Consider the following 12,047-nt stretch of genomic DNA (forward strand, 5'->3'; position numbering starts at 1 on the left):
TTCTCTATATGCCTCTATACTTATCTTATCTACTATAGCCTCTTAATATAGTCTATTTCTTACCTCTTTAAAGTAGGTTTATAGGCGCTAAGTTAAATTACTTATACGTATCTAGATTAGTTATATTATAAAATAAGAGTTTCTTTCTTACTTTAAGTAGACTTTTAATATATTATTTATAGCTAGTAACGTCTAAGAAGGCTTTTAAGGCGCTAAATTAGTTCTATTTAACCTAGAATAGGTTATATCCGCTCTTAATATTTAGTTACGCACTTTATTACCTCTACCTACCTATAACTAGCCCTAGATATTATAAATCTCTAGTAATACTCTAGAATTAGGGTCGTAATTAACGCTAGTAAAGTAGAGAATTTAAAAGTATATAGATAGTTTACTAACGTCTATAATAGAGGCTTTTAAAAAGGTCTTAAAGGGGGTAGCTATTATCGCGTATAAGCTAGTATTAGCGTAAAAGTAGATTACTAAGCTTAAAGTAGCTAATACAGCCGCTACGCGACAAAAATCGCATAAAAGAAAATAAGTTTAGATAAAAAGAATCTTAATAGTTAAAGATAGAGAGTACTTAGCTACTCTCTAGGACTTTAGTGCGTGTAGTAATAGGAAGAAGTTAAAGAAGTAAAAACGCGCTAAAGAGGGTAAACTATCTTAAAGGCGATATAAATAGTATAATAGGACTAAGCATAATACGCGAACGTATAAGTAGGTAGTAGAAGTAGACTTAGAATAATATCTTATATTTCTTTACGCTATGTAAGTCTAAAGTGAGCTATTTTGGGCCATAATGTAGTAGTTTTGGTGGGGTCTTGGTAAAACTGTCACACGAACCCGTGTGTCATATAAACTCGTGAGGTATGTTAATACCTGTTAGTATATTTAAAGGGACTTTAAAATTAAAGACTTATAGCATATCTTTATCCCTATAAGGGCAGTTTCTATAATATAAAGCTGCGACTTTCTATATCTAACCTTTATCTATAGAGAAACTAACCTAGCAGCTTCTACTATAGTAAGTTAATCCTAGAATACCAATACTATACATATAGTCAGATAACTTAAAGTAAGCGTTCTAGCTAGGTTTCTATATAACTTGCGGTCTACCTTCCTCTATATCTAGAAGATTAAGATAACTATAACAATCGCTAGGAGAGGGTAATATTAGTTCGCCCTAAGAATTACAGTATCTAATTAGAAAATTAAATTCCTTGTCTACTTATATTATTAAAGATTTAGCTTCTATACTCCTACTAAGAGGGGGCGGATACTATAATAACATATAAGCTCGAGCTATAGTTATTAAGGATACTAGCAGGATGCGCACTACATACATCGTGGAGTAGATGTGTAGTAGATAATATATAGATCCTGTGAGAAGATTTCTTCTTAAATAAGATAGCCTTGTTAGATCGCATAAATATACGCTAGTAATGATTTAATCAGGATGTTGTTTAGTAAGTTTAATAAGAGAACACGTGGCGTACGCACAAGCTCGATTATAACCATCCATCCCTTATCCAACCTCTAGTTACCCACTCACTAATCTATGTATACTTTAAGCTAGTAGGGCTGTGAGTATGTGTAGTATAAAACTTTCATCTGAACCTCGAAATTAGTTTCAAGGATTCATATGAATGCTGTTCTGATATTCTCATGTTTACCTGCCAAACCTCGCACAAGTATAGCCTCAACGCTATTTTTTTATCTCACTTGATTAGCTCATTAGGTCAATTAAGCCAATACTGGCTACCAATCAATTGATAGGTCTTTAGGTCGTTTAACTGTCGCCCAATGGTGGTATATTCGTCTGGTACCTAGGGTCTGTCTGCTATTCTTGTATACCAAGATAGTGTAACTTCAGAGTAATTCGAGCGCGCGTAGACTCATCCATAGCCTTATGATGTACCTCCAAATGATTTAGAATCTTCATCCATTCGTGTTCTGGATATGGAGCTGTCTGACGGAGCCAGGACATCCTCTGATAGGCAGAACAGAAAAACGCTACTAGGCGTTCCCTCGTATCTGGTAGGTGCGTCGAAAGAAGAGCTAACAATGATTCAATACCACGTTTCTACATACGCTCAGCTGTTGAGTGCTTAGCTGGCAAATGTTGAAGACCAGGATGTCGACAGGCAACGAAAAAGCCTTGATATTCCCGTAGCAGTACCTCGTCAAAATGTACCGGTCCAACCAACTGGTCATGGGTTGGTTCTTCTTGAGCCTGCAATAAATGGGTTTCGCAATGTTCTTCCACTGTAAAAAGCCCAGCGTACAATCTTATCGTATTAGATACAGCTAGCTCTAGAGGACTAGGAGATGTTGGTTGCGTAGACTGAAGCTCGGCGTTTTCTGCAGATTTGGCCGGCTACCCGCTCGGTGGCTTAGACGTAGAGTATTGCAAGTTTCTCGGATTATCTAAAGTACTAGCAGGAACCTAGGAAGAGACTTTTCCACTCTGTTTAGAAGAATCGTCTTTGACCGCCAGCTCGCATCTGGAAGAATAGGAATCTTGGGCTGAACTCTCGGCACGGTCTGATTCGAGGTCTCCGATGTTGTTGCATCTAGTACTATTTTCCTGATTTTCCTGCTCCCGAGCGTACTCCAAAGACCCTAGAGAATTGCCAGTTTTCATATTGCGACTAGATGCCTAGATATGATCGCTAGACTAATATCTTTGTCTGCTAATTTGGCGAGTATAGCGGGTTTGTTTAGCGTGTGCGCACACTCGACGTGGACGTGCGTTAGCAATTTCTGGATAGGACGAAGCTGAGGCTAGAAAGAAGATGACAAGAAAGTGATAAAGAGGGCGTGGTTGAGGCTGGGTATTATGTTGTTGACAGGGGGTTTTCTTGATCGGGACAAGAATCAGCAAAGTATGGATGACGTGCTTGTTTGATATTGCTACAGAGGTATCCCCCGTGTGCTCTCTGCTCACTCAAACAGGTTGGCTCAAGATTATTAAGAAGCAGCTCTGGGGTCCGCCCACCAGCCAACAAGGCAACCAGGCAAAAAAGAAGGCATACGTTATTTCACGTAGTTCTTCAGGCGCATGCATGCTCCCCAATGCACATGCTATTGCCTTTTTGGCTAGATCTTTTGCACTTCTAGCTTACCACACACCGCTCAGTGGCTCGACCTCAATACCAAGTCTCATTGAGCGCTCCTTCTTGGTGCAAGCGATCGGGGATGGAGCGAGAGTTCAAGGCAAACCTCTCGCCGGCGGCTCTGGTTGGATGGATAGCACGGGCGCGAGCAGCGCTGGCTTTGTCCCTTGTTAATTCCCCCTGTTTAGGCGGCCAACTTCTCATGTACCCGCCGTTATCCAGTCCAGGGCGCCAACTTTGCCCATCTTCTCTTACTCGGCAGTATCACCCACTGCCGCAAGCGAAGTATACAGCGGACGCTATCGCTAGCTTGGTTAGTGAAGGTAGCCATCTGCTAGTCCCTCTCTTCTCACGCCTTCGTTGTTACACTCGCTTGCATAATCGGCTTCCGCACTGCGTATCATCAAGAAGGCTCAGCCTACAGGAGGCCCTGCATCACTTACTGTAACAGTAACCGCAATGGGAATAGATTTTACATGGGTTCTATCAATGATCAGGAAAGCCAGAAGCTCACTACTGGATAGATCTGGTCATGATGATGTTGTCTTTGGAGGCAATATGGGTTACATTCCACAAGCTCGTCAAAGATGCTAAGCTCTAGACTGTTCCATGTGCTCAACAGGCCTTTTTTTCTCTCTCTCATAACTATATATAGCTACGTCAATTCAATTTAGTATCTTGATTTCCAACAAGGGCTGTACACATTGCTCTCCCCGATCAGCTACCATCTCTAAGGGAAGCGTAGTATGCGGCTAGCCTTGGCCTGCTCATTAGGCGACTGAACCATAGCTAGTCCAGCGCTCTCTGTAGTTGTTTGAGAACCAAGAACATGTCCACTCCTCTTACCTTCGACAAGTGTTTTGTCTCCTGCATGAAGTCTCACCGCTTCGTTACGCGCAGCAAGGATTGTGTTGAGGTCTAGTTTGTCTGCAACCACATTTACCGCGATCCCCTGGTCTTTAACAGTGATTTCTAAGATCTCCAGCTGAATATTTAGCTCTTCACCTGTTTCCAATATGACGCCGTTGATTATGAGTCCCTGTTCTGTCACTGTAACTCCTCTTATCGACACCTTGGTTCCGGTACGTTGGGACATTGTCTTGCCGAGGGCGTCTTCGCTAAGCTGACAATATGTTTGATTTGAAGACCTTTGATGCTTGAGTTCGCTCATTAGCTCCCTTTCTGCTTCGTTGAACTCTTCATCGTTTGATTGAGAGAGCTCCTGCTGCTCCTGCTCCGCATTGTCGCTTGCGATGACTGGAGCTACAGATAGCTGCCTGATCTCTTCCTCAATCTTGGCTTCAGTCCTTTTTGCCACGACAATTTGTCTTTCGATATCTTTCTCATGCTCTTCTAATTGTTTGGCCTTGTTGGACTTCATGGCTGGTGTAAATGTTGGCTGGGAGAGTCTAGCATGTTCGTATTAATTGTCTGCAAAATTAAGTAGTTTTACTAATAGATGCTGCAAAACTTACATTGTCACAGTTGTGAGCGCAAGGAGAAGTGTGAGTTTACAGCTATCTATATGGCCCCTAAAGGCATCAATCTTCCTCAAGCCGAACAATCCGACACTTGACCTGTCAATCTTAGACGTCTTGTCCTTAGTGGAGTGTCGCATCTTGTGGTTCAACCATTCACCGAAGCGTTTGCATGCGCCTTCGCAGTTTTCGAGGCTACGCGTAATGCTTGGACTGGCTAATAGGCTTGGAGTTGTAGTTTGCGCGGCTAATATAGGGAGCCGCTGTAAATGGTGGAGGACATCGTCGAGAGCGGTCAACTCGTTTCTTACATCCTTGACCGTATCTGGGACGCTTTTGATATTATCAATCGAAGTAACGACAAACTGGGCGCTCTGGATCGTAGCAGTAACAACTGCTAGTACGCTAGCGGTGATGCTAAGGGGGTCCGCCATGACGTGGAGGGGATCTGTTTGCCAGGAAGAAATCGTGTTGTAGAATCGAGTTTATAGCTACTGTCCTAAATTCCTCCTTTTAACCCGATATCATGCGTAGGATGGACACGCCAAGTCGGTGATACGCTAATGATGAGCTGAAATTTAGCGCCTGCATGCAGCGTCAGCTAGCCTGTACTTCCTTTTTACTACTTATCTTTACTCACCAGACGATTGTCTCTTCATTTTGTTCTCCACTCTCGCTCGCGCGTAAGTTATTGGTCTTGAGAAGGTGCGGGTGCTGTGCCTGTGCCTGTAGCACTTTATGTTCCACTAGGGGAGGCCTCCATCATATATCACATATGCGATGTTGACTGCCGTGCAGGCGCATATAGAAGCAGATCTAGACGGGCTGTGGCTGATGTTTTAGTAGCCTTCACGGTGCGGGCTGTACATAGCTACTAGTGACATAACATGACCTCCCCCGCAGTATGCAAGTACGGCCTGACCAACTAACATTGCCTTCTATTTGCTGGACCCGCTTATATGCATGTGGACTAAGCACCAGCTCTGTGTGGCTGATTGCGAGGACGTTCGCTTACATGCAGCGAAGGCTGTCTAGGCCGATTGAGGGTGCTGTACATTAGGTGAATGTGAAGAGGTTGCAACTGCCGCTACTATAGGCTGCGTTTACTTAAACATTGAAGGATAACTTATCGTTCTGGGGAATTTTATTCCGCGATAAAGTCTGAATGCTTATTTTCAGCACCTTGATACATTAGTCGAAAACACGATGAAGACTGACCCAGATAAGATCAGCATTCATGGAGGACATGTAAGTGGCAACGGGGTGCAAATCAATGCCTATGTACGAGACAATTTAGAGATACCAGGTGTTCTTACTCTAGAACGTTAGTCAACCCAGCTCGCTTCCTACCCAAATTTGAAACTGATTTTGCACACTTGACTCCCTCGGATACCTGCAGCTAACATGATTACTTGATACCAGCGTCAGAACAAGCCGCCGTCAAATGTCGCAACGCGCTCTTCCTTACCGATCCCAACGAAGACCGAGAGAAAATAATCAGCGCAAAAGGCAAGAGAGTAACAGGCACCTGCGAGTGGATTACAAACAACGCGAGCTACCGCGCCTGGCTGAACAGCGATGGTGATGGAAATGGAGATGGGGATGGTAACGGCGACACGCGCCTGCTGTGGATCTCGGGCGGGCCCGGCAAGGGGAAGACCATGCTGTCTGTCTTCCTGACGGAGGAGCTGGAGAGGCGCACGGCGCGCACAGACAATACAGAGCTGGTGTTCCTCTTCTGCAGCGCCGACGACGAGAAGCGCAACACAGGCATTGCTGTGCTTCGCGGACTGTTGCACCAGATCGTCAGCAAGCGTCCGCAGCTGGCCAAGCACGCGCTGCCATACTTCGAGACGTCAGAGAGGATGCATCAGACGCTGTCGTCTCTGGAGGCACTGTGGATCATCTTCAGCAAGGTCATTGCCGACGCTGAGCTAGGGACCATGTTCTGCGTCCTTGACGGGCTTGACGAGTGTGATGAAAGCACGCTGAGACCACTATTGCCACGGATAGTCAGCCTGCTCACCCATGATGCCCTGTCGTCTGCGAAGGGCACGTTCAAGCTAGCGATAGTCAGCCGAGACATACCTGGCCTGCGAACCTGTATGACGAGGGTGAGGCTAGACCCCGACAACGACAACAAGGTAATCAGCGACATTAAACTGTTCGTGTCTGCACGGATAAAAGAGCTATCAAAGATCAACGGGTTTAACAAGCATTTTCGAGCATCTGTGCAGGCAGCTCTCCTTAAACGCGCTAAAGGGACATTCCTTTGGGTAGGGTTGGCCATGCACGAGCTATTACAGAAGCGGACGTGTAATGAGATTTTAGAGGCGCTCGAAGAGCTGCCGAGCGGTCTTCCGGCGATATATAGCCGCATGCTGCTGCAGATCCCAGCTAAGCAGAGAGAAGTGAGTCAGGCGATTTTACGCTGGGTGACTATGGCTATTCGCCCTCTACTGCTGCAAGAGCTGGCTGTTGCGACAGGTGTCCGACCTTTCTCCCCTCAGATAACGATAGAACAAGCGACCCGTGATGCGATTACTCTGTGTGGGCCGTTGCTAAAGGTACAAAAGCAGAAGGTTAGCCTCATCCATCAGTCAGCGCGAGAGTATCTACTACGCCAAGAGCGCGATAGCGATCCAGTATTAGAGGAGTTTCGAGTTAGGGTGGAACCTTCGCACCTCAAACTTGCGCAAAAGTGCCTTGAGTGCGTTGCGCAGAGCGGGTTCCAGGATGGTCCTATTAACTTGGACGCTGAGCTAGACGCTCGAGAGTCTCCGCTATTGCGATATGCAGCACTGCACTGGCCTGAGCATGCAAAGAGCTGTGGTGAGCTTGCACCAAAGCTCTTTAGCTCTTCTGGACTGTTCTTACAGGAGGAGTGCTCTTTGCGAGACTACTGGTGGGAGACCTACCATCAAAAGACAAGAAGAGGGTATAATTCTTGGCACGTACCGCTGCTGCATATAGCGTGTACTTTGGAGATCCTCCCATGGGTACAAGTGCTACTAGCAAAGAAGAGCTGGTGGCCTTGGTCTTACTGGCATGTGGACAAAAACGATGCGTATGGAATGACAGCCCTACATTGGGCAGCTCATGAAGGGAATGAGGCTGTAGTGCGCCTGCTGATAAATGGAGGAGCAGACGCCAAAGCGAGAAGTGAGCATAATCTTACGGTGCTGCACTCGGCAGCTTGGGGAGGGAACAAGGCAGTGGTGCGGCTACTAGTGGATAGTGGAGCGGACATTAAGGCGAAGGACGAAAGTAGACGTACGGTGCTGCACTTAGCTGCTCGGGGAGGGAACGAGGCGGTGGTGCAGCTACTTCTAGATAACGGAGCGGACGCTAAGGCGAAGGACGAGAGTAGAAGTACGGTGCTGCACTCAGCAGTTCAGGGAGGGAACAAGGCTGTAGTGCGGCTGCTCCTGGATAACGGAGCGGATGCTAAGGCGAAGGACCATATCAGACGTACGGTGCTGCACTTGGCAGCTCAGGGAGGAAACGAGGCGATGGTGCAACTGCTAGTCGACAAAGGAGCAGACGCCAAAGCGAGGGATGAGTTTGGGGTCACGGTGCTGCACTCGGCAGCTGGGGGAGGGAATGAGGCGGTGGTACGGCTGCTGGTGGGCAGAGGAGCAGACATTAATGCGAAGACCCAAGATGGGGAGACAGTGTTGCACTCAGCAGCTCGGGGAGGGAACGAGGCGGTGGTGCAGCTACTAGTGGATAGTGGAGCGGATATTAAGGCGAAGGATGATGATGGAGTAACAGTACTACACTTAGCAGCTCGGGGAGGGAACGAGGCGGTAGTTCGGCTACTTCTAGATAGCGGAGCAGACGCCAAAGCAAAGGACGCTAAGAGGCGGACGGTGCTACATCAGGCAGCTTGGGGAGGGAGCGAGGCGGTAGTTCGACTACTTTTAGATAACGAAGCGAACGTCAAGGCGAAGGACGATGATGGAGAGACAGCACTGCACTGGGCGGTTCGGAGAGGGAACGAGGCGGTAGTTCGGCTGCTTCTGGATAACGGAGCGGACGCCAAAGCGAAAGACAACTGGGAGAGGACAGCACTTTAGGTAATACTCTCTAAACCAGTCACTGTGCAGCAAAGTCATCATGCAAACAGCTTGTCGTTGTCCTTACTGCTGTGCTCTATGGCGTACACTCGATACAACATGATCGAAATCGAGGCCGAACATTAGTGAGCTTCAGCAACTCCGGGCCGTCGGTAGCATACTAGCAGAAGCTACCTCACACTCAGATGAGGGCTAGAGTACACTACATGGTAAGCGAAGCAGGCGCCCTTGCAGGCTCAGCATTCCGTGTAACACGCAGATCGGAAGCCGATTGTGCAAGCGAGTGTATAACTAACATGTCTCTTCCGAAATGCCTGCTACGTCATATCCAACCACTCACTAGCGCAGCATTGCTGGAACGCTGGCGCGCGGCGCTGGTTTTACAGCAATAATATTGACTCGTTTAGCCCCTGTTTTTATCACACCAAGGATGGGTGTGTAGTCTGTCACAACATGTCGTGGTTCTACTTCAACTCTCGTGCTGATCGCTGGATCTGCACAAATCTTGCACGCTTGAATCACCTGAGATAGGAGCCAACGCTTTCACCTGCCTTACTGTGGCCTTAATAAAGCGCTATAATAATCTTGTAGATATAATTATTATAGTAAATCTAGTAAATAACTAGAGATGCGTTTATACATATTAAAGTACCATACACTTCTATAACAAAGAGAGCGGCCTATTTATATAACCTCTAGAAAAGGTAGATAAAGGTATACCTGCTAAGTAAGAAGAGTACAATACAGAGGTTAAGAAACTATAACCACTTAGTTGCATCGTGTGTAGAGGTATAACAGGCAAGATAGCTTAGAAAGGTATAGGTGCCCTATAGGGGATCAGCTTTCCATGGTTTTCCTAGCGACCACAAGGGTAGTGGCTAGATCGAGATGCAGCAAGATAGGAGTCGACGCAGTTATAGTAAAGTTACAGATATATGCTATTTAATATTCTCTTTATTAAGTAGACTCTAACCTCTAGTATTTTTGAGTAGTGTCCTAGAGCGCTTTAGATGAGTAGTTATCCTTTCACTTGCATATAGTAATGCGTACTATATGCAGCTTTTGTATCACTCTCTCTTAATAAATTATACTATGCTCGGCGTGCCCCTTTCTCTACTATCGTGACTATATCCGTCTATTCTGGTTTTCCTGCATTTCTTCGCACGCTGTCTTTAAGAGTTCTCTAATTTTCTAAGAATAGGGCATACTTAATTAATCTAGATAATACAAGTAGATACTCTCCGTAACGGGGTGTAGTAGTCGTTATTATAGGCTTAAAAGTCTAGAACGAATATTTTAACGCAAAACCAGCAGATTTAGAGGATTAAATAAAACTCTATACTTTGCTAGTGCTTATCTAGCTAGAGCTGCTGTTAGCTATAGATAAGAAGAAAATACAGAAGGGCTCGGATGCGGACTTTAGTTACTTATTATATAGCAGATTAGAGTATAATAGTTCCTTACGCAACTAAGCATATACTCTAATCAGCTTCACTCTAGATATCTATTATTTAAAAATAGAATTAGCTTAATAAACACCTATAAACTTAGGCATAGCGATGCAATTTTAACACGTTATTATGCAGGTATAATAACGTAATTAGGTGATAGCAATTACTAGAACTTAGTCCTACTATCTCTATAGATTAGATAAGCTATATAAGTCCTATCTAAGCCTGCATATAACTTTACCTATATAAGAATATAGTTTCGATAATATACGTAGCCTTAGCTATTAGCTTATATAACTATATAGATAACGTTAACTTACTATAAACTAGAGTAATGCGGGTAAAACTTTTAGGGTCTAGGCAAATAGCGCATTTAAGATTATAGAGTCGTAATAGTCTCTGCTATCTAAAGTCTAAGTGGTTAGTATACTAGTAAGAAAGAAAGAGTAGCACACCTAGAAAACAGACGTAAAAGCCGTAGATTACCTTTTTAATATTAGAAAAACTAATAAATATAGGTGGTAATAAACTTATATAACAACAATCTCTTAATATATAAACGAGACCCTTTTTCCTAATCTCTTCTTTAAGCGTTCTTAAGCATACGGCGTAGTATTCTACTATAGAAATAATTTTAATACAAAGTATAGTTAGAGTTAAGCACATTAAGATATAAAAATCTTATAGCTTTATAGACGGTCCTATTATTAAGGCTTATATAGATATATTATAAAAAATACGTAGAATGTTAACTTAAATATAGATTACATAGAAGTATTAAATATTAAGTAAATAGTACCCTTACTTAAAGGTTTATCTATATTATTTATTAAAATTAGATTAAGAACTAATTTATAAGAATTAGTATAACAGATACACTAGATATAATTAGTAGCTCTAGTAATAGTATCTTAAGGGCGCTGCTTTAAGATATTCTTAGGTAGTTTAGTAAAAGCTTTAAGGCTAGAAACCTCTTTTGCGTAGAGCTTATAGCTATAGTTTACACGATTAGGTATATTCTTAACTATATAACTAGTATAGTAGTAGTAATAGATATTAATAACTAGGTTACTACTATCCTCTAAAGCTTTCTATAATAGGCGTTTAGTCTTAGCGCACGTCTTTCTTAAACAGACTTAATAATCTTACACGAGTTAGGCACGACTAGATCAGCGTTTACTATATAATAAATAAAGGCTTTTTATAATATTATACTCTATAGCATTAATATAAAAGCTTTCTTACTAGGCTTACTTAAGCTAGAAATGCTCTACTTAAAGAAATAAGTAAATAATAACTTTCTATACGTAGTAAGAAACTCCCTTTCTATATATAAAATATAGTCACGAATAGGTATAGAATTATTTTTATATATAGTAATAGTAAATACTATAACTTAGACAATTAATAATACTATGCCTAGCTAGAAAGTGTAAGACAGAAATTATGTTTTAAGTAGCGTATCTAATCCTAGTGTTATTCCTATAGAGTAGGTATATATTGCCTAATAAATAATATTTTAAAATCTAATACGTATAATTATAACTAAATACTTAAAGCTATAATTCGTAGATTTTGAACTATATAATAATATAGAAGACTCTTAAAGTATTTAACTAGAGCGAAGTGCGAGAGCGTTAACTCTTTCTTTATTATCTAAGCCGCATAACCCCCTATCGTCTTTAAGTTCTAAGTAGTTAATCTAGCTATTAGCTAGAAGAGAATTAGTGTCACGGCGCTATCTGACATAGCAGCGGACCGGCAGCTTCCAGGTGCCCAGCGAGGCTNGAATCCCCCNGGTGGCCGNTAGGGCCACAGNGCCAGCGAGGCAGCTGGCGCGCATTCTTCTGATTGGCTGCCGGCAGATTCCGGGTGCGGGCCCGAGCACCCGGATTCTACAAAACTGCAGCACTGCAGTCT

General features: G+C 43.5%; 3 protein-coding genes across 3 annotated transcripts; 1 reads left to right on the forward strand and 2 right to left on the reverse strand.

Moving 5' to 3' along the window:
* Positions 1 to 1,843: 1,843 nt before the first annotated feature.
* COCVIDRAFT_116059 (hypothetical protein) lies at positions 1,844 to 2,086 on the reverse strand (the record flags this gene model as incomplete). Its single annotated transcript, XM_014694734.1, has 1 exon — positions 1,844 to 2,086. A coding segment is annotated over one exon (243 nt), but the record flags the coding sequence as incomplete, so codon positions are not given.
* Positions 2,087 to 3,849: 1,763 nt separating this feature from the next.
* Positions 3,850 to 5,031, reverse strand: COCVIDRAFT_31974 (hypothetical protein; the record flags this gene model as incomplete). Its single annotated transcript, XM_014694735.1, has 2 exons — positions 3,850 to 4,528; positions 4,595 to 5,031. The coding sequence occupies 2 exons, from the start codon at positions 5,029 to 5,031 to the stop codon at positions 3,850 to 3,852; spliced, it is 1,116 nt and encodes a 371-aa protein (XP_014550221.1).
* Positions 5,032 to 8,040: 3,009 nt separating this feature from the next.
* On the forward strand, positions 8,041 to 8,271 carry COCVIDRAFT_69290 (hypothetical protein; the record flags this gene model as incomplete). Its single annotated transcript, XM_014694736.1, has 1 exon — positions 8,041 to 8,271. A coding segment is annotated over one exon (231 nt), but the record flags the coding sequence as incomplete, so codon positions are not given.
* Between the last annotated feature and the right edge of the window lie 3,776 nt (positions 8,272 to 12,047).

The sequence above is a fragment of the Bipolaris victoriae genome (assembly GCF_000527765.1).
Source record: "Bipolaris victoriae FI3 unplaced genomic scaffold scaffold_227, whole genome shotgun sequence".
NCBI lineage: Eukaryota > Fungi > Ascomycota > Dothideomycetes > Pleosporales > Pleosporaceae > Bipolaris > Bipolaris victoriae.